At 34.2% G+C, this 22438-nt stretch overlaps 3 protein-coding genes across 6 annotated transcripts; all 3 read left to right on the top strand.

Annotated features, from left to right (window-relative positions):
- Positions 1–727: 727 nt before the first annotated feature.
- Positions 728–5720, top strand: LOC7467892 (ribosome biogenesis protein WDR12 homolog). 2 transcript variants are annotated; one of them, XM_024588364.2, is made up of 14 exons: positions 728–981; positions 1055–1155; positions 1257–1363; positions 1708–1743; positions 1888–1973; positions 2572–2630; positions 2707–2817; positions 2922–3047; positions 3733–3876; positions 3991–4099; positions 4179–4315; positions 4490–4525; positions 4617–4710; positions 5392–5720. In XM_024588364.2, exons 1-13 carry the CDS (start codon positions 813–815, stop codon positions 4707–4709), a joined length of 1314 nt encoding a protein of 437 aa, XP_024444132.2. In that variant the 5' UTR covers positions 728–812; the 3' UTR covers position 4710; positions 5392–5720. The 2 variants fall into 2 exon arrangements, with proteins under 2 accessions (XP_024444132.2, XP_002324109.3); XM_002324073.4 differs by having other exon boundaries at positions 5389–5720.
- A 1074-nt stretch (positions 5721–6794) lies between these two features.
- On the top strand, positions 6795–17990 carry LOC7467891 (uncharacterized). 2 transcript variants are annotated; one of them, XM_002324072.4, is made up of 15 exons: positions 6795–6992; positions 7189–7384; positions 7499–7559; positions 7913–9413; positions 9518–9549; positions 10731–10863; positions 11157–11254; positions 12649–12693; positions 13638–13743; positions 14300–14426; positions 14523–14638; positions 15567–15643; positions 15984–16118; positions 17120–17188; positions 17508–17990. In XM_002324072.4, exons 2-15 carry the CDS (start codon positions 7257–7259, stop codon positions 17778–17780), a joined length of 2901 nt encoding a protein of 966 aa, XP_002324108.4. In that variant the 5' UTR covers positions 6795–6992; positions 7189–7256; the 3' UTR covers positions 17781–17990. The 2 variants fall into 2 exon arrangements, with proteins under 2 accessions (XP_002324108.4, XP_052304584.1); XM_052448624.1 differs by having other exon boundaries at positions 6795–6993; positions 7205–7384.
- Positions 17991–19632: 1642 nt separating this feature from the next.
- On the top strand, positions 19633–21421 carry LOC7467890 (transcription initiation factor IIB-2). 2 transcript variants are annotated; one of them, XM_002324071.3, is made up of 2 exons: positions 19633–20515; positions 20990–21421. In XM_002324071.3, the coding sequence occupies exons 1-2, from the start codon at positions 19720–19722 to the stop codon at positions 21148–21150; spliced, it is 957 nt and encodes a 318-aa protein (XP_002324107.2). In that variant the 5' UTR covers positions 19633–19719; the 3' UTR covers positions 21151–21421. The 2 variants fall into 2 exon arrangements, with proteins under 2 accessions (XP_002324107.2, XP_024444654.1); XM_024588886.2 differs by lacking the exon at positions 20990–21421 and adding an exon at positions 20803–20839 and having other exon boundaries at positions 19634–20515.
- The last annotated feature ends 1017 nt before the right edge of the window (positions 21422–22438 follow it).

The following is a 22438-nucleotide window of genomic DNA, read 5'->3' as shown; positions in this document are numbered from 1 at the left end:
CTTTTTTAGTTTATACTATAATTTTGTTTCTTCCCTTTGATATGATTTTTTTTTTAAATTTGGTATTTCCAATAGTTATTCTTGAAATTTCAAGACTGTTATTTTATTATATAAACTTCTACCATTATAAATATTAAAATTCCTTAATTATCTAAACAGAAAATTTATACAATTCAAACTACGGCATCAACAAATTTTTTAAAGGATTAAATTTAAAATTAAGACATTATCTAGACTTGTTTTTCCAAAACTCCATAGATTTTACCAATTTATCAATATACATCCAATAAATATCAAACATTAGGTTATTTACCCTAACATAAGGACATTTCACTAAATTATCCAATATATTTAACCGTTAATATTGAAAAATTCTAAAGTGTTCAAGAATAATTAATAATATTTTATTAGTTATTTTGTGAGTTTCAATTAAAAAAAACAAACACAAACACAAAGAAAAAATAAAAAATAAAATTTATAACCACAAAAAATAATAAAAATATTTTCATTTAAGATTTCTATCTTATAATTATATCTTTATATTTTTTTAAAATAAATCATAAAAAATAACTTATAAAATATCAGTAATTAATTACTCACTAAATACAATAAAATCACTAATACTCATCTTATTTAGTTAAAAAAAAATTAAATTTAAATAAAGGAAAACTCCGGTTAAAGAGGGACAAAAGTTAGGTTAAATGAAAACGACAACGTCTTTATGCCACCGCTAAAACCCATCATCGCTAAAACCCTAGCTTTCACTTCACTTTGTTTCTCTCGTCTCTCTGCGTGTAATTGAAGAAGAAGACATGGGCACGGGCATGGACATGGACAGTGATGTAGAAGAGAGGCGAGTTCAAGTACGATTTATAACAAAATTGAAGCCACCCTTTAAAGTCCCAAATACTTCAATTGCTATCCCTGCTAATCTCACCCGTCTTGGTCTCTCCACTATCGTCAATTCCCTCCTCAAAGCCGGTAATTTTAACCTAATGTTTAATTAAAACGATTTTTTTTTTGCTTTTGTTAATTTTGCTTTGATTATGGGCAGGGGATGATGAATGGGAATCGCAACCGTTTGATTTTCTGATTGATGGGGAATTGGTTCGCTTGCCACTTGAACAGTTTCTGCTTGCCAAGGGCATTTCTGCGGTAATTTATGCAACTTTCTGCTTATTTGCTACTGAGGAATTTTTTATATTTTTTTTGTTCTGATAGCTTACAATAAGTTATTGTGTTTAAATAAATTATAGGAGAAGGTATTGGAAATTGAATACACAAGGGCGGTAGTCCTGCAGAAAGAGGATGAGCCTTCTTTACATGATGACTGGGTCAGTGCTGTTGATGGTTCTTGTCCACGGTAAGATTTGTATTCTATTCCATGATAAGTAGGTCGTTTTTTTATTTTTTATTTTCAATATGAAAGGAATATGGTGCTGACTACATTCCGAACTTTGCAAGTAACTTTGATGGTCTTTAGAGTCGAGTTGATCTGCATTCAGCTTGGTTTTGGGCAATTTGCAGGCCAAAAGGCTGAATCTAGACTGATTAATGCAATCATGCAACACATTTGATGTAATTAGAGCTGGCAATGTATCATAATGGTCAACTTCGTATCACATCATGATAGCTTTTTTCCTCATAAATGTTAATGTAACTCTTGATGCATTGGTATAAGCTGCTCTAATTTGTGGCTTTTTGCAGGTTCATTTTGACTGGCTGCTACGATAATCTTGGGAGGTGAGCATGAATGTAGTGCATTAATTTATTCTTTATGCACCTACTAACATCTTTATGTCTTTTTGTTACATCGTTTGATTATCTATTCTTCAAAATAATTGATAAGCAGTCTGATAATTGCAAATCTTTACCTGTATTTTTTAGGGTGTGGAAAGCTGCTGGGGAATGTACTCATATATTAGAGGGACATGGTGGTGCAATTACTTCTGTCAGTGTTGTTAACTCAGAAGGTAGAAATGAGGCATTATCTGCTCTTTCTGGTTGAATCCGCTGTTTGAAATTCAGAAGTTGGAACACTATTTGTCAATGCATCATAGTTGTTTTTCTTTCTAAAATTAATGTTTTGAGTGAATGTCTATCTCACATTATTCAATTTTAACTGATCATCCGTGATCTTGCTACTTGCATCATTTATTTCCAAGTTTGAACAAATACATTCAGATAATCCGTCTTTCTAATAATTAACTCTGTCTATAGGCAGTTATCTTTTATATACAAAAATAAAAAAATAAAAAATAAAAATAATGTATGATCTTTTTTAAATGCAGTATACTCTCTAAGGCTGCTTCAGCCTAGAAGTATAATTTCAAGAAGTTTTACTGTATTTATGACCAATCTCACGGGAATCATCCAGATATTCTTTATGTTTGAAGGATGCATACATCTGTTCATAAAATAAATGTTGTCTTCATGTTTTCTAGAATGTTATTTGTTTTATATTCTACTCTTTCCTTTTGTGTCTGCTAAGACATGTTCCTTTATTTCTTCATGTTTTTGTTGCTAATTCTGCAATCTGCCATTGATTAGCTATTCTGTGATAATATCCAGGGACTGATAGTGTTACTGTAGCCACTGCCTCAAAAGATGAAACTCTGAGGCTGTGGAAGGTAATTTGAACACATTTATGATTAATAAAATAAAATTTTAATTTTCCTGCCTAATTATGTTGCATTTTCCTAAAAGTTTGATACAGAGGAGCATTTAGATCAGCCTTCAAAGATCAGGGCCTTCAAAATTTTGCGTGGGCATAATGCACCTGTTCAAAGTGTTGCAGCAGAGGCTTCTGGAAGCATGGTCTTATCTATGTCCTTTTTCCTTGTTTTCTAGTAAGGTTATGGAGTTCACTTCAAAAGCATAACCTAATGTTTTCCTCTGTTTTGTGATATTCTGTAATTTAGATTTGTTCTGGTTCCTGGGACTGTACAATCAATTTATGGCGGACAAACGAGTCTGATACTGAGGGTGATTTAGTATCAATTAAAAAGAGAAAAGTGAAGAACAAAGCTGGAGAGTCTCAGTTGGAGGTATTCCATGTTTTCTACTCATATTGATTTTGATGTCCAAATAACTATGGTTGTCACACTTTGTTTTAAAAGCTTTTGAGAGCTTGGAAGTTTGCAGAGATCATTAAGAATTTACTTGAGTAGCTGGAGTCTGAAAGAAGGCAACAGTAGTTTTATTTATTTTTGTTGTCTTTTTGTCTTGTCTTTTTTCTTCCCTGGATATGCATGTGTTAAAAGTCACAAGGCAGGTTGTTCTGCTTCTTTGATATCCATGGAGATGGGAAGGCTCTTGTTTCCTGCTAGCTCAGTTCTATTTTCCCCTTACTGCTGGCTTGGAGGATGTCTTATTCTTGGTGTTGCTCTTCCACACTTTTTTTTACCATCTCTTGTGTAGACTTTCATATTCATTGATTGAATTTGGTTCTTAAAAAAAAAAAAACAATGGAAGAAAGAAAATGAAAGCATCAGGCTGAGTGTTACATTCACAACACGAGAGCACCACAACACTCCCTTGCTTCATTTGCTGCTCATTAAATAAATGGTTTGACAAAATTAGAAGATCCTATTCACTGGGAAAAGAGTGATCCTTTGTGATTATGTCTTTTTTCTTGTTATGCTGTTTGCCATTTATGCTGCCTAAGAATTGATGTTTTTTCTGACTACCTTTTCTTATGATCCATTATGTGTTAATCTCTATTGCATTCAGGGGGGGGCTTTGTCTACACTTGTGGGCCATACTCAATGTGTATCCTCGGTCTATTGGCCAGAACCCAATACAATTTATTCTGCATCCTGGGATCATTCTGTTAGAAGATGGGATGTTGAGATGGGCAAAGATTTGTCGAACATAGTATGTGATAGTCTTACTTTACCTCTGTCTCTCCTCTTCTCTCTCACCTGCTTGGTGAATGCATGTTAATGAGATATATTGAAGTTTAGTTGATTACTTGTTCTACTTTTGCAGTTCTGTGGGAAAGCCCTCCACTGCTTGCATGTTGGAGGTGAAGGTTCTGCCCTTATTGCTGCTGGTGGCTCTGACCCTATCCTTAGGGTATGGGATCCACGAAAACCAGGTATGTTAACTGAGATAAGTACTCTTCCCCACATCCTAACCCCTGTGTCTGCGATATTTACATTTTACTATTCTTGTAGGAACTTCTGCTCCTATTTATCAGTTCTCTTCACATAATTCTTGGATTTCGGCATGCAAGTGGCATTCTGAATCGTTGTTTCATCTGCTTTCTGCATCTTATGATGGGAAACTCATGTTGTGGGATCTAAGAACTGCGGTATTGTATTCTGTTCACTTCTAAAATTTATGATCAACCTTTTTCTGAACCTGAAAACTATATAAAAGAATGATTCATGTATACTGATCAGCATCATCTTTTAATCATCATGACTTGAATAACATAAATCTGTCAACTATATGAAGTGTTGAATAGTGTATTTTTCTGATGCAGTGGCCTCTGGCTATTATTGATTCACATGAGGACAAGGTATGCACCATCGATTCCATCCATTTATGTCTTACCCATTGAAACACATTCAGAAAATTTCATTTATATGTGGTGATGTGCTGCGTTTCAGGTGTTATGTGCTGACTGGTGGAAAGGTGATAGTGTGATCAGTGGTGGGGTGGACTCGAAGCTCCGCATATCCTCTGGAGTTTCTGTGCTATGAGGTAGGAGTTATAATTATTGTTTATTCATTTATCATTTTATTATGAACTCCAGTCCAAATTTCTACTCCCACCCAACCCACCTTTAGAATCTGATGCTGTCTCCCCTCTCTCTGCATTCTCTGCTATCGGTGCGTGACAGTTAGTTCATTTCTTTGTGTTGTCCTCAATTTCTCTGTGACCGTTTGTTTATTTGAGTGACTAGATGTGGTTGTGCCACTACAAGCTTGAGAATATTTCTTTTCTTAGAGGATAGTGCTACTGTTTTTTCAATTCTTTCTTTTTTTCTTTTTTGGTATGCTTGCAAGAAATCAATCTGAATCTTTCACACAAAGGTTACCGAGTCTTTGGCTTAATGGCATGATGCATGTCCCCTTTCCTCACAAGAGGTTTTGAGTTTGAACCTCTCCTTTTTAACCCATCTAATTGCAGGTTTGATCCCGACCAATCAAGTTCTATGTTTTACTTATCCTTCTACCATTCAGTCCATGTTAGTGTATCTGTTATCTGTTGCACATAAATAACCAGTAGTTAGCTTCACTTGTTGAATTCTGGGAGTATGTGTATTTATGTCTTTTGAAACTTCTGTATGCAAGCATTGGATGACCAAAAAATCATCATCATTTATAGGAATGGATTATACTCTGTCTGTTTAATCACTAGTCATGCGTCTTTTTTCAGCAGAAGAGAGTTCGAATTGGTGTCATCACGAAGATGGAAGTCATAAGAGGATGGATTATTCAATGAGAAACATTCTCATCTCAGTGCTCGGTTACCAATTCTTTAGGTGGCAGTGTGATAGGGCCTATCGGATTTGTTCTCAAGTGAGGGAGCAGATTGAAGGCTATCTTTCTGCTTAATGTCAATTTCATTCAATCCCCAGTAAGAGTGTGCATAAGGGAGTCTTATGTCCTCTACAATGGGATTCTGTTGTAATGGGATTTTATAAGATTTTGTTCATTGGATACTTCTGCAGGATTAAATTTTGATTCTTCGAAGAAATTTTGATCCCAGTAAGAGTGTGTTATATGAATGAGCTGCATTTAGGGTTTTTTCTTTTTGGCCATGAATGAAGAGCCGAAGAGGAAGTATTTTCATCATCAGATGAAAGGGTGCAAAGAGATGACAACATCCTACAACGTTTTCCTTCAACTTTACAAGAGCTGCCTGCTTTCTTTTTGGCAGCGAAGAGTGTGATTTGATTTCTAAAGTTGTTTCGCTTTAACCTGTAGACCAACGTGAGATCCCGTGTCTCAGACCTATAAATATTTTAGCCATAGTTACATATTTACCCTCGATTATTTTCCTCCAAGACAAGCTCAAACTGGGTTCCAAAGAAGTGGGGGGAAAAAAAAAGAAAAAGGAAAGGGTTTGTGTATATCATTTTAACTAGCTTAACAAAAATCTCATAATTACTCTGATTACCTTTGACTATTTACAAATTTGAAATATATCTTTTTATTCTTCTCAAGAGTTAAAAAAAAAGAAAGATGGATCTTCTTATACGTACAAATTGTATTTCATAAAAATTCAATTTATTTTACTAAAAATTAATATTTTATATGTGTTTTGGATTGTTTTAATATACTGATTTTAAAAATAATTTAAAAAAAATAAAAAAAATATTATTTTAATGTATTTCAGTATAAAAATATTTTAAAAAATAATCACATTCTCAAACATCAAACATGCTTTTACAAAGAAAATAAAAACATGACATAACCTCCACCATTACATTTTCAAAATATTATTGCAACTTATAATTATAAAATGATTAAGTTATTTGCTTTTTAAAAGTTTTATTTATTAAAATAATTTTTTTTATTTTTTAAAGCTATATCAAAATTATAAAAAAAAAACTATTAAAAAAATAATTTTTAATATTTTTCCAAATAAAAACAAACTCTTGAATATATACAAAAAACCGATCATAATTATGCATTAAAACCGGTCCATAATACTCTTGCTACTAAATAAAATAAGAATAAGGGTAGATTGTTGTGTCGGGGAAAACAGGAAAAATAGCAGGGACACCGGACACGTATATCTTGAAAATAATAGAAAAAGGCAGGGTCAGCTTCTAAAAACTTTTTTCCATTAGTGTGATGACAGCAAATCCCAAAGCTTTCTTTCTCTCCCTCTCATTGGGAAGCTAAAAAGAGAAAGGCCTCACCTTACTTCTCCTAAAACTTTTCTGTACTTTGCGTCTCTCAGACTCACTGTACCATCATTATTATGAAGAAAGTCTCAATCTTTTCCACTTAGCTTATGTATGCTTCATTAAGGTCAGCAAGCAACATTTTCTATTTCCCAACTTAGCTTCAAATCATCTACTAGTTATTATTTCCTGTCTCATCCAATGAATCAAATTTATTTTATTAGTCCCAGTTTTTATTGATTTTGAATCCATTCTTGTTTCTGTGAATGAACGACAACCAACCATAACCATTATAGTACTCCATCTTGTTTACGTTTTTACAGGAAGGAAGGAGGGAAGAAGGAAGGAGGGAAGAAGGAAAGAGAGGAGAGGTTATTTATATCATTTATAAATGGGAACCATTTTGATGCCCGGGGCCACATTGGGGATCCTCCAACAGAAAAACATTAATTTTGTTTCAAGTTTGTGTCTTGTTCACCACCATTCTCTCATCTTTCCTCCTGCGCGAACAAGGAAAAGGTTTTTTATTTTTTATTATTTATTCTTGTTTGATGTTCTTTTTGTCTTCTAATTGTTTAAGTTTGAGGTTTTCCCTCTCAAGTCTTGATGGTTTTTAATTTGGGTTTCTTGCAGGAGACTGTTGAGTAATGGCAACTGGAATCGGAAGTCGAGAACCGTTGTTTTTTCAACTGTGGTAAGCATGCATGCATCCATCGATTGGTTTTATATGTTTTTGCTGTTTTGATGTGTGCACAAGATAGTATTTCTTTTATGTGGAGAGTGGTTTGTAGATACATGATGGGTCTATGTATTTGGTTGAGAGAATTTGAGTGGGACATTGGAATTGTTATGAAATGCGTTTGGAGTTGATGGGCTCATTTGCTGAAGAAAATTGACAAAATTGGCTTGTGCAAGTATTCAATTGTTTTTTTAGTATGAAGTCTTTGCTATTATATTATTGAATGATTTGATGTGAAAGTGGAGAGGGTATGTTCTGAGGGATAGAAAAGAGACTCATAGTGGTTGGTTGCTATATGTCTGTGGCAGGATGATTCCAATGACAGCTCTGCTGATATGGTTGATGATGATAATGGTTTTATGTTACGAGGAACTGAGGACTTGGTGATAGAAGAAAACGAATTAGTTGCAACTAAGAAAGCTCTTTCTGAGGCTCGGGCCAGACAGGAAGCCATTGAAAAAGAAAGGGATCAGTTGCTTGAAGAGTTGGCTCAGTCCCAGGCGAAACAACAAGAGCATGTTGCTACCATATTGCGTGACAAGGAAGTTGCTATTACAGAACTTGAGGCTGCCAAATCTCTGTTCCACAATAAGCTTCAGGATTCGGTGGAAGAGAAGTTCACCTTAGAATCTAAACTGGTTTTAGCAAAACAAGATGCTGTTGAACTTGCTGTACAAGTTGAAAAGTTGGCAGAGATTGCTTTCCAGCAGGCAACATCTCATATACTTGAAGATGCCCAGCGGAGAGTATCAGCTGCTGAAACTTCTGCTGCTGAAGCTGCCTTTCATATTGAAGAACAAGTTAGAATTGCAACTGAAGGCACCATATTGTCAATTGTCGAACAGTCAAAAGATGCTATAGAGAAGGCCCTGGATGTGGCAGAAAAAGCTGGTGACTATGCTACAAGAGCTGTGGCAGTCTTTACTGATGGAATTAATCCTGTTGATGAGATTGCATCTGTTCAATCAGAAAATATTAAGTTACAAGGAATTGTAAATGATCTGGAATCTCAACTACTGATCACAAGAAATGAGATAGCTAAGTTGAAGGTGGAGTTAGAACAGGTCAATGCACAAGCAAAAACATCTGAACTCCATGCTGAAGATGCTGAGAAAGCTCTGCTTGAATTTCAGGAGTCAAACAGGGAAATGACTATCCAGCGGGAAGAGGAAATCAACTCTTTGCTGGAGAAAATGAAGAAAGATGCTGCTGAAAAAAAGAAGGCTGCATCCAAGGCATTTAAGGCTCAGTTGGAAAGCATCAAGGCTGCTATCAAAGCTGCCAAAGAAACAGCACATTCAAGAAATGAGGCTTACATGAGAAGATGTGAAGCATTGCAGAGATCATTGAGGGCCTCTGAAGCTGCTTCAAAGATGTGGAAACACAGAGCAGAAATTGCAGAGTCACTATTATTAAAGGAGGAAGAGGATGAAGATGCCATCTATATAGTCAATGGTGGGCGTATAGACCTTTTGACAGATGATGATTCACAGAAATGGAAACTGTTGAGTGATGGTCCTCGTAGAGAGACACCTCACTGGATGGCGAGGAGGATAAGAAGCATCCGTCCCAAGTTTCCGCCAAGAAAGATTGATGTATCTGAAGCATTGACATCAAATTTTAGACCACTGGACCTGCCCAAACCTGATGAAGTGTGGTCAATTGCTCAAGAAAAGCTTAAGGAAAGGGATACACTTATTGAACATGTAATTGAGAAAGAAACAATAGAGAAAAAGCGAAAGGCTCTAGAACGTGCTCTTCAACGGAAGACCATACAATGGCAGAAGACCCCTGAGGAAACAAAATTAGGTAAGTTCAATTTTTCCATCAGTGCCTCATTTGATATTATTTAAATAACATAATTCAACAACAAGGTCTGCATCTGACTTATTGAAAGCAATGCCTTAATGCAGAGCCAGGAACTGGAACAGGACGTGAGATTGTGGTTAGTACTGTCTACAGATTAGATTTGAAAACTGACGAATGCATTAATTCTCTCTTCCTCCCCTCAGCTCGTAGTGTTTTATATATGTGGTGTTTTTCTCGGGGGAAATGGACTCCAAACTTGAACCATTTTATTTAAACCAAGCTTGCCATGAGACCACTCACATGAATGGGGCGGGACCGACCAAATTGAGATTGTGGGGAATACATCACTTGGGAATGTGGACTATTGGTGAGCCAGGCTCACCTAATAATTTCTTGGTCAGGCATTAGGTGGAGGTGCCTTGTCCACCTCTGTCTACATGCCCACTTCTTGAAAGATTAGAGCTCTACAACCTTCTTGACATTTTGCAATTTGTACTAGTAGTTCAAGCTTCACTGTTCTAAATACATAAGTTGTTTGCATCTTAAAAAACAGTTGTGAACTTAAAGCATCCAGTGCCCGCTTAATGGCTCTGAAACTTATGGTTCTTAAATCATTTGAGGCCGTTGTCATCCCCACTTAAATCGTGTTGCTGATATTGTCATAAGCCTTGTTTTTCCATTTTCAATTGCTTTGGCTTCTGGATTGTCAGGATTTCTTCCATCCTCGTATTCTGCATCTATATAGCTTTTCCTTTTAATTACAATCAATTATACTACATTATGCTCACCACAGAGCATTCACTTTTACTTGATATGTATTAATTGATAATTTGTGAAGAATAGATGAATTTATTGACAAGTGGATGAAAAGAATAGTGCGCTGGAATGTAGAAGTAAAAGTGATGAGGGGAACAATATTCAATCGATCATTTGTTTTCTTCTTTCTTTGTTTCTAGCAAGAGGCTGGTAATGTTTCCCTTTTCAGCATATTTTAGTGTTCATTGGTTATGCGGACGCGAGCCATAAAAATGGTGGCAAGCTGACGTGATCTGCTCCAAGAAGTGTCATTTTCCAGGAAAATGATCTTGCTTGTCTTTGAGAGGGTCACTCGCTGAAGTGATCAAGTTAGGGATTTTGAGGGCATGTTTGTCTTGGCTTTTAAATAAACCTAGTTCTAGGTTTTTGTCTGGAGTTCATTTGAGATTTTTGAATTCAAGGATTGTTTAGTTTATTTTCCTGCTGCTTCCTATATGCCTGTTGCATCCAGGTATTGTAAACACATTTGTCTTGATGATTCTTAATTTACCACTTTTGAAGTTTCAAGGTTTCAATTGGGAAAGTTGGAGAAAGCAGTGGTACCTGGATTTAGCTCCTAAAGCTGCTGATTTATCTCGATGTGGAGTAACAGCAGTTTGGCTCCCTCCACCAACAGAATCTGTTGCCCCTCAAGGTTTAGCTCTTTGTTTTTCTTTCCTTTGTCTGTGTCATTGCCTTCTTATCAATGCACACACACTTTTCCTGAGAAAATGAGGTAGTCATGAACATGTCTTTTCATATAAAATTACCATACGTCATTTTCATGTAATAATAAATGCTGTGTTCATTTGAGAAATGGGCATTTTTGTGCCTAGAAATAAGGATATAGTCTTGGAGTCCCAAGCAATGCCAGCTCTGTGTTAAGATTTTTGTTCATTATGCTCTGTTTTTTGGACTTGCGTTCTTTAATTGCTCACTAATATGCAGGTTATATGCCTTCTGATCTCTACAACTTGAACTCTGCATATGGTTCTGTGGAAGAACTGAAACACTGCGTAGAGGAAATGCATTCTCAAGATCTTCTGGTATGTTTTGGTTGTCTTACAGGATAATAACTAGACCTTTGTGAGGAAAATTAGACCTTCACCTCGCATCTCAATTTTTTTTGTATTTTTCATGCTAATGATTTGTGAATTACATGGAATGCCTTTTATATTACATTTGCCTGAATCAGAAACTTAATTTATTCTGAGAAAAAAAGCTGTCAGTTAGAAAAGGAACGAGTGCATGGTAATTCATTTGGTGGGACCAGCAGCGTGAAATGTATATGTTTTAAGAATTTATGATGAGACACCTGTTTCCTTTGACTTTGTAAAACATAATGCTTTTTGTCAAGGGGGAAAACCACTTAAATGGTTTCTATAAAAGTTTTAAAAAAATATCACTTTTTGTTTGGTTAGTTGGCTACAAAGATTAAACTTATTCCCTCTTTGCGCTGACAATGGTTTAAATTTCTTGCGTGTCTTCTGCAATTAGTGTGTGGATTTATAAGTATCATTACTTGCTGCTAGATTTGTTCCTAAAAATGCTTATTAATTACTGTAGAAATCTTTATGTTGGTTTTTTCGCCAAAGATTAAGTGTTATCTGCATACTGTAAATAAGGCCATGTTTATTTGCTGGGAAGCAGTTTCCATGGAAAGTGAATTATTTTCTGATGTTTGATAGTGTCGTGGAAAATGAGTTGGAAAATATTTTCTAATATTTGGTTATGTCATGGAAAATGAGCTAAAAAATAACTTGTTAATATTTTGTTTCAAGTTTATTGAAAGAATGGAAACCAAATCTAACAAATAAAAAAGTTGAAGGAGGATGAAATTAAAAAAAAAAATCTAATTTCATAAATTATTTTAAATAAAATAATTAACAATCAAAATAATAAAGACTAAATCTGATAGATAAAAAAGTTGAAAGATGATGAAATTAAAAAAAAATACAATTACATAAATTATTTCAAATAAAATAAATACAATAAAAAAATGAGAAACAAATCTGATAGATAAAAAAAATTAATTAAGGAAAGGAATAGAGAAAATTGATATAAAAATCAAATTCTAAGGGTCAAAATTAAAAAAAAAAAGATTCAAAACAAAATATATAGCAATTAAAAGATTAAGGACCGAATTTGATATAATCCACAAATAACAAGATATTTTTGAATTTTTCACAACTTCTAGAAAATGTTTTCTGCTCAAAATAAAAGGAATTTTTTTTTTAAAAAACCAAACCAAATTTTTCTTTGACCGAAAAGTGTTTTTTGTTGACTAACTTTTCTAATGTTAAACAAACATAAGAAAGTTTAGAAAGTATTTTCCAGGAAACCACTTTCCATGAAACAAATCATCTATATTGTCATGACAAGCCTTATGATATTTGTTATTCATACTTTGCATATGGTATTGATTGGATTGATATTATAGGCCTTGGGAGATGTTGTACTCAATCATCGATGTGCGCAGAAACAGGTAAACCTCTTTGTTATAGTATTATTGCTATTTTTTTTTTAATGTCCTTACTGTTCTTTTGATTTTCAAGCTTCATCTATATTGTCATGACAGCTCAACAACATTTTAAACATTTGTTCCCTCTTTTGGCACAACAAACCTCATCAGATCATGTGTTTTGCCAAATGCTTAATATAGTCATCCAAACTTAAGCGGTTTTGTGTCTCTTTTGCTTTCACTGAGCTAATTAAAAGGCCTGGGGTAGGCAACTATAGTTCTTCTGTTTTCCTTAATTTTTGATAAAAGAAGAAAATCAAAGTAATTGAAGTACAAAAGGAATAAACATCCTCTAATTGATTGCAAAAAAATATCTATGTAAAGGGCTGTTCATTCTCCTTGAATATTGGCTGAAGCAACTGTAATGAAACCTCTTAGAGCTGAACACCTTCAAGAAGCCATACAAGTCACCCTATCCCCAAGTACTTGATTATATAAACTATGGTTATTGAGCATTAGGGTATTACTTTCCATCCATCCAAATATACCAAGAAATTGCAAGCATGAACATCTAAAAAGCGTTTTACCATCTTTCTTCATCTTGGAATCTGAAAAACATAAAACCTGCAAAGTATTTGGCAAACCACAGCTCATCCTTTGTCCTTTATATTATTGATTTTCTGCGACTTAAATTTTTGCAGGCCTTGTCAGAAAATGGGTTAGGTTTTCCATGTCTGGTTTCCACCCGTTATGTGAAAACTTAACTGCCTGGAAAAAATAATATCAGTATAATAATGTTTCAAGCATCTCATAATGCTGATACTCTTCCTTATCTATAAGACCCATCTACTCTTTGCCAACCTTGTTAAATACATGGAGTGTAGGGTTGAGAAACTTCTTTGAAGTTGCACTTCCTAATGAGTACATTGTGCCATCTCTTAATAAATTAATCTTCTCTGCGATTTCAGAGTCCAAATGGTGTTTGGAACATTTATGGTGGAAAGCTTGCATGGGGTCCTGAAGCAATTGTGTGTGATGATCCAAATTTCCAGGGTAACGGAAATCCATCAAGTGGTACGCAGACTTCAACATTCTTCTTTGATGAATGAAAAGTACATGGTAGAATGATATCCAGCTGACCAATTTAACACCTTAAAATCTACATTCTATGCCCTTTAAAGATCACCAAATGCTACCTGTTTTCGAGCTATACCTGTGCCGCAGTCCTTATCTTGATCAGGAGCAATATAGTCCCAATGCTGTCAATAGAAGCTAATCTTGAATTTTGGTAAATGATAAATATAAGGGAGACCACAAACACAAAAAGGACACAAAAGAAGTAGCCATCAAATTGCATATAGTTATGCACCTATGTCATCGTGTGTGTTCATGAAAATTTCATTTTAAAAATTATGGTTGCATTGCTCATGAACTCTTACTGGCACCTGTGTGCATCTTGTTATCATCATCTGCTATTCCATATAATTTTTGCTCATGAAATATTTTATCCCAAAGGTTATATTTATGGGTGGTTTGGACCCAAGGCTATTTTTTTTATGGAACAAAGTACTAGTGCTAGTGCTACCACCAGATGACATGACAATTGTACTATTTGTTGAACTCGGTATAGGTGATGTCTTCCATGCTGCTCCAAACATTGACCATTCCCAGGACTTTGTGAGAAGAGATATAAAGGATTGGCTAAATTGGCTTCGAAATGATATTGGTTTTGATGGTTGGCGCCTTGACTTTGTAAGGTGAGTGCCTTTTTGACACCTTTTAATCCACCTGTAATTTCAAAATTTTTCTCTAGTAAATTATTGGGACACTGAAATTTGTTTATGAGTTTGCAGGGGCTTCTCTGGCACATATGTTAAAGAATATATTGAAGCTTCAAATCCTGCGTTTGCTATTGGAGAATACTGGGATAGTTTAGCTTATGAACAAGGTAGCTTGTGCTACAATCAAGGTAATCTTTGATAACTATAGATCTAATATGTACTTTAGGGGAAACATATGGACGAGTTCATGTACTTCCAGAAAGACAGAACTAAGAATTTCCATTTAATTATTTCAGTAGACTTCTAAGCTAACTTCTATACCTAAAAGTTTTTACTGCTGCTAATTTCCTTTGTTGATAAAGAAATTTACTACAACATGGAACTGACTTCATCAATCTTTATACTATCAATAGCTCTTAAGGAACATAATAGGTTCAATAATATTAACACATAAGTGGTTTTCTATCGATTCTGTTTTTGTTTTCTCATAAAATATTCTGTAAATTAATTTCCATTCGTATTAAATTTGGGAATCAATTTTTTTCTGTAGTCCTTAACTAGAGTTAAAAACCATAGTTTTGTGCTAACTAAATTTTGTTTAGAAAAGGTATGGAAAGATACAGGAGTTTGATTTACTTTGTGACCCAATTCATGGTTGGATTGGGTATTAATGGATCAAAACTAATAGTAATATTAAAAACTTGTGCTAGAAATCTTATGAAATACTCGACCATGTTCAGTGATAAACTAGTTAGGTGGCTAATGGATACTTTTCCTCCATTCAGCTATTCCGTGGGTCAAAAGCTTTGAGTTGTCTTGCTATATCATATTTTCCATATCAACCCGGATCACCTTTCCCCTACTTCTTGCATCTTTTTCTAGCAATAATACACTCAATTATTATTCTGCATTGGTTCATCCATAGATCTACATTAGCAATGCTAAATTGTCTTAACCAACTCTCCTGCAATTATCCTCTATGCCACCTCTTATTTTGTAGCAATGCATTATTTATGTTCCTAACCTCTTTATGCCGCAAACACCATTGGATGTATGTAGTTTCATCTTAGCTTAGAAGTATCTTGTGTAATAATCCCAGCCTGCCTGTGTGCCTAGATGTTCATCGGCAGAGGATAGTCAATTGGATCAATGCCACAGGAGGTACTTCTTCAGCGTTTGATGTCACCACAAAGGTACTTTCTTAACTATGTTTGGAATATCTAGTCTTATGTATTCTATGACCTTCTGCATTGTATTATGTTAACCCAAAATCATCAGCTTTTCCCATATACATCGAGGTACTATAGTGAAATGGCTTTAATAGAATGTGAAAGCAGAATGAATGTGACTCGAAGGCCTATTAGATAATCTGGCTACATTGGACAAGTTCAGTTGCTGCTTAGGATATGGGTAAATCAAGATGCCCTTTAAGCATTGCATACAATTTAATAATCTTATGATGCAACCATACGAGATAATATTGCTCTCCTTATTCAACAATAAACTCATGTATTTTTTTTTGATGTTTTGTAGGGAATACTGCACTCTGCTCTGCACAACCAATATTGGAGACTAATCGATCCCCAAGGAAAACCAACTGGAGTGATGGGATGGTGGCCCTCACGTGCTGTCACTTTTTTGGAGAACCATGACACAGGATCAACTCAGGTGCAACCTCTTTCTGATTCAAATTTTCCAATTGGCACATTGTTCTTGTAGGATAATTTAATAGCACTCATAAAGTCATCGCTAGTTTGAGCCTTGCAAATATAATTTCCCTTTACTTCCCAGAAAAGAAAAGGGAGAATCTTGGCTTAATGGTATTTTATGTTGTACATTTGCTTCATTTCTATTTTACTTGGTGTTGGTAAATGATAAAATAATTTGGCGAACAAATATTTGATAACTAATGATATTGTGTTCAAGGGACATGGTTGTCTTGATGTGCAGGGTTTTGAAGTTATTCCTAAAATCATTGGTATTCGTGTGTCATGACAACTATTTAAATTGCATGCTTGTGAAAGTGAACAAAGAATCAATTGGTTGGCAGCCCAAGTGCAAGGAGTCTTTAAGAATCTTGGGAGGTCTTGATTTGAATCCTCTCCCCCCTCCCTTGGATCTAAAAAAAACAATAGAAGTGAAATAAAAATAAAAATAAAGAGAAAGAAAGATACAGGTGGGCTCTGTAAGTTATGGAAGAGGTCCATCTGCAATTTAATGTAAATGATTGATGATACACGCATATTCGTTGTATTTAAGTTTCATCCCTTTGGTTGATAGAGAGTTTCATGTTATTCCAAGTTGGAATATGGTGCCATCTGGTTTATGATTAATCCAAGTGATTTGGATTCGTTAACCAATGTTCTTTTCAACTGAATGAAATGATGTGGTGGTAGTGATCCAACATGCGGCAGCCTGCAGCCTGTAGGTCTCATGTCTTTCGGATAACTCTTTTCGCAAATGTCTGATTGAAAATTCTTATCTTATTTGAAGTTTGGTAATTTATTAATTTTTGTACTTTATTTTAATGCTTTCTGGTTTGATGTTCAAACTGTGGCATTATTAGCATTTGTCTGCATCGTCAACTTGGTCTACTTCAAGTCTGTTTTGAACTACTAATGAAGTTTAGAGACCAGATAAATGAACTCTCTGCTTTTCTGTTTTGCCAGGGTCATTGGCCATTTCCTCGAGATAAGCTGACACAAGGATATGCATACATTTTAACCCATCCAGGAACGGTGAGTTCTATATCAATTGCCAAGTTGTTATGAAACATGTGTCCATGAAGTTTTTGGCCGTTCTCTTTTTAATGTTAGAATAAAATTTCTCCGCTTAATATTAGCACTGCAAAAATTTTGTTTTCTATATCATAAGTGAAGCAACAAGAAGTTCGGTTATATTGTTGTTTCAACTATGGGTCGTATTTTTATTTTACTTGCTGAACTCTGCTCCCACCTCCTCCAAACCAACCTCCTCAAAGCCAATAAAGGTGAAAAATGATTAACAGCATGTCTTTTCAGTTTTCTAATATGGACTTCTCCCCTTCATTTTTTTCAGCCCACAATATTTTATGATCACTTCTATGATTTTGGCTTCCGCGATGTCATCACTGAGCTTATTGAGGCTCGAAGACGGGCTGGGATCCATTGTCGGAGCTCTGTCAAGATATACCATGCGAACAATGAAGGTTATGTTGCACAAATAGGTGATACACTAGTGATGAAGCTTGGACATTTTGATTGGAACCCCTCAAAGGAAAATAATCTGGATGGAAGTTGGCAAAAATTTGTGGACAAAGGATCAGATTATCAATTGTGGTTGAGACAATAGTTTGACTCGACAGATGAAAGTAAGAATTTCCATGTTATACCTTCTAAACATTGCTGAAACATCAATCAATAATTGTTAGCTTCTTGCTAGAGGGATAATTGTATATGGCTCTAATAGACCGATTGACAATCTAAACTAAAATCTCATTTATACTTGCAATCCAAAAAAATAAGAGGTTCTCCTGAATGCAGAAAAACACAATTCTTGATATTCCTACAAGGTGTTATGAATCCAAGGTAATGCTGATTTGAACCTGATGTGTTTGCATTGTTCATCTTCCTTGGCTCTGATATTTCTAGCCTTTCATTGTTCTGTATTATTCAACCATGATATTTCCTGTGGATTGAGATTGGTTATATTCCTGTGTATGTGAATATTCTATCATGGTAGATATTTGTACCGTTGTATCGAATTGGCAATGTCCAGGTCATGATTCAGGAGACTTGAAACATTTTGCCAGCAAAGTCTTTCACGAAAGACTCAGTCAAACTTTCTACTTTGAATCATTTCCATTAATCTTGTCCATCTCTTTCAGTCCTTTTCAACTGCAGCTACAGTCAACTGTCCCGACCTAAAAGCCCGAGTATGTTGTGTCTTTCTCTCGCCAATGGATACTTGACCCAATCCATTTTGTTTTTAAATCAATTTTTGCAAAAAAATAAATTCATTTTTTTTATTAAAAAAAAAACCCTCTATCCATAAATCATAACATTATAAAATAAATAACAAATATACTAATAGGCATGAAGGATTCTCGTAGCCTCATTTTATCCTTCACATGAAAATTTGTTTGCCCTTAAATAAAGGATATTTTTGTCTTTATATTATATATTATGGATTTGTTTGAGAATATTTTGATCTCAATATATTTATGAACAGTAAAATAACAAAAATATCTTCAAATGTAAAAGAATAAAGGGTTCCAGGTAGGGGTTGCTGTCCTTCAACATTGAATTATTTAATAATTAAGTTTCATGATTTTATTTAATTTGGTTTTTTTATTGTGGTCACCTTGAACATTGAATTATTTAATAATTAAGTTTCATGATTTTATTTAATTTGGTTTTTTTATTGTGGTCACCTTGGTATTATAATTAGGTTATAAATTTTGTGTCTTGATCGGGTAGACTTGAATCAAGTTTTTTTTAATGTTTTTAAAATTTTATATTTTTTTAATTCTCATCCTTTAATATTTTATTTAGTAGAGTTTGAGCTTTAGATTTTTATCATGTTCTCATCTGATTTATTAAATATTGGTCTTTAAACTTTTTATGTAAGTTTAGGTTGAGGTTTTTTTATTTTTATTTTGTTGTTATTTTTTTATTAATGTATTTTTTTAATAATATTATTTAAATTACTAATTAAACCAATTACTTAGATCTTAGATTTCTTTTTACGTTGAATTTTTTTCAAATCTAGTGATCTTTAAAGCTAGCAAGAAAATGAACCCATTAGTTATGTTCACGTAACAATTATATATAAGCATATTTGCTACATATAAGCATATCTTTAACCATTAGATTTGATTATTAAAAAAATCTTGTATTATAATTTTTTATGGTATAATAACGACTATACATTATTTTATAGCCATTCACTTTTTTGTTATATTTTGTCACATAATGATAAAACAAGATTATATCAATTATATATATATATATAAACTCAATATATATCCTTATGCCATATATTCTAATCAATATTTGTGAAATACCTTTTTATTTTATTTTAATTACATATATTAAATCCAGTTCCTTGACGGCCAAGCCAGTTCCTCTAGAAATATAGACCCGCCCACCACTTTCCTTGACGGCCAAGCCAATTCCTCTATAAATATAGACCCACCCTCCCCTCCTCTCTTCCATATCCATGTACTTTCGACCGAATCGCAGTGGCAGAAAATCCCTGAAATCTCAAGAATATTTAGAGGAGCAAATTCATGGCCAGAAATGGAGAGATCGATGACTATAGGGATTACTGTAAGGATTGCAAGGCAAACACTTATATTGTTCTTGATCACTGCACTGGGGACACAATCTGCAGCGACTGTGGATTAGTTCTTGAATCTTGCTACATCGATGAGATTGCAGAATGGCGAACCTTCAACGATGATAACAACGATAAAGATCCGAATCGTGTCGGTTATAACGTAAACCCTCTTTTAAGCCAAGGCAACCTAAAAACCTTAATCTCCAACAACAAGGGTGATCATGCAATTCCCAGGTGGCAGGACGGTGTATCAAACTCTGATAGGGTTCTCCTCCAAGGTTTTGACATTATTGAAATTATTGCTAATAGGTTAGGACTTGTGCGGCCCATCAAGGATAGGGCTAAAGAGATATTCAAGAAGATAGAAGAACAGAAAACTTGCGTTATGAGGAAGAGGGATTCAATCTGTGCGGCCTGTTTGTTCATATCTAGTAGAGAGAATAAGTTGCCGAGGACATTGAATGAAATAAGCAGTGTTGTTTATGGGGTGACCAAGAAGGAAATTAACAAAGCTGTACAGTCTATAAAGAGGCACGTAGAGTTGGAGGATATGGGGACCTTGAATCCTAGTGAACTTGTAAGGAGGTTTTGTTCAAATCTTGGAATGAAAAATCATGCTGTCAAGGCTGTGCACGAAGCTGTTGAGAAAATTCAAGATGTTGATATAAGGAGGAACCCTAAGTCCGTGTTGGCTGCCATTATTTACACAATCACTCAGCTTTCTGATGAGAAGAAACCTCTTCGAGGTCTGACTTCTCCTTAAATATTTTTTATTCATTATTATACCTATAATTTAATCCTTGCCTACTTCTTGTTCAGAAAACATAATTACATGATACAAGTAGTTTTCTTTGTATGCATAACCCTGTTTTAATTTGATTATGAACCTAATATATAGCCCTGTTCTTGTTTTTTTTTATTTAAGTGGGATATATATATATATAAATTTGGTACATTAGACCAATTTCTGTTCTTAATATAATATATGAAATTTATTTTTTATTTCCTTTTTCTTTTTATGGGATCACCATAGTTTAATCAATGATCGATACCGCCCCAATTTTGTAAGGGATATAGTGATTAAATGTTCCCCCGATTAGGCCAATAGGTTCATTTATTATGCAAGTTAATCATGTAGGAAAGTCCTGCTTGATCCTTGTTTAATTAATTACTTGTTAATCACACACGCAAGGGTTTGAAAGTGGTGGTATGGATTGCAGATATCTCATTGGCAGCTGATGTTGCAGAAGGGACCATCAAGAAGTCCTTCAAAGACATATCTCCTCATGTTTCCAGGCTAGTACCAAAATGGTATGCCAGAGAGGAGGATATCAGGAGAATCCGAATCCCTCGAAATTGTGGTGCCAAGCAACTCAATTAATATTGTCCTGCAACTAACCTTGTACGTAACAAATATCTTAAGTTGTTCTTTGCTAGCTTAAGCTTTCCAAGTTGAGGCAAAAAGCTCCATGGGAGCTGTTAACAAGGTGCTGGCACAGACATAGTTTCTAGCCTTTCTTTGTAACTTGGAAAAAATTGACCCCAGAAATCACAACAGTGTAAGGACGCAATGGGGATAGAGTTTTTATTTACAACATTACTGAGAACTTCTTAGAAGAATATAATTCAGTGGTGGTTTAACAATTGGAGGATATATTGTCTTCTTCAAATTATAATCCTTGTTTTAATTATCTTTTTCATTACAAAAAAGAGGCTCGAACAAAAAAACATTTAAAAGAAGAGGGACTTTATTGCTAGTTGAGCTCCATGCTCGTTGACAGAGAGAACAAGCTAGTTAATGATGGCGGACTTCAATATTTTCTATGGCGATTGCAAGAAAAACACTACAACGGAAGGAGTTAGAATGAAAGAGCAAAAGGATGCTATTTCTCTTTATTTGATTCAAAAGTTACTAGCTAATACAATTTTTCCAAGGATTATTGGAGCTTCAACAACAAAGCAAGTGTAGGATATGTTGCAGAAGGAGTTTCTTGGAAATTCTAAAGTATATATCATTAGACTTCAAACACTACAAAGAGAGTTGGGAAATATTAAAATGATATATTCTGAGACCCTTAAAGATTATCATGAAGAATTAAAGTAGTTATAAATCAAATGAGATCTCTAGGAGAAAATATTAATGAACAAAGGGCTGTCGAAAAAAATTTAGTTAGTACAAGAAAATACAAACTTTATAGTTATTGCGGTAGAGTAATCAAAAATTTAGCAACCTTGTTAGTAGCAAAAACAACTTGGTTTTTATCAAGAAAATACAAGAAATTTTTTTCCTCCATCTATTTTGATATAAAAACAACTAATAAACATCTTAAAAAATCAATTTATCAAGCCAAAATCCAAAATGACTCTAAAATACAAAATCAAATCTAAAAAAAGTTCTCTCTCAAACCCTGATTTATTTTTCTAAGCAATATAAATGATTAAAAAGACCATGATTAAAATTTTCTCGTTAAATGAATCTCATTGACATTAAGAACAACAAGTTTCGTCATCCAAAATTAGCCCAACTAATGATTTTTTTCTCTCATATCTCGAAGTTAAGTTTTGAAAAATAAACAAAATGAATTTTTGAATTAAAATAAAAATTGTCAAGAATGTGGGATTATACAATTTTTTTTTCTCCATGTTTAATATCTCATTCTTTTATCCTT

Source organism: Populus trichocarpa, chromosome 17 (genome assembly GCF_000002775.5).
Source record: "Populus trichocarpa isolate Nisqually-1 chromosome 17, P.trichocarpa_v4.1, whole genome shotgun sequence".
NCBI classification, from domain to species: Eukaryota; Viridiplantae; Streptophyta; class Magnoliopsida; order Malpighiales; family Salicaceae; genus Populus; species Populus trichocarpa.
Note: the sequence above shows the minus strand (reverse complement) of the source record. Positions and strands in the feature narration are given on the sequence as shown.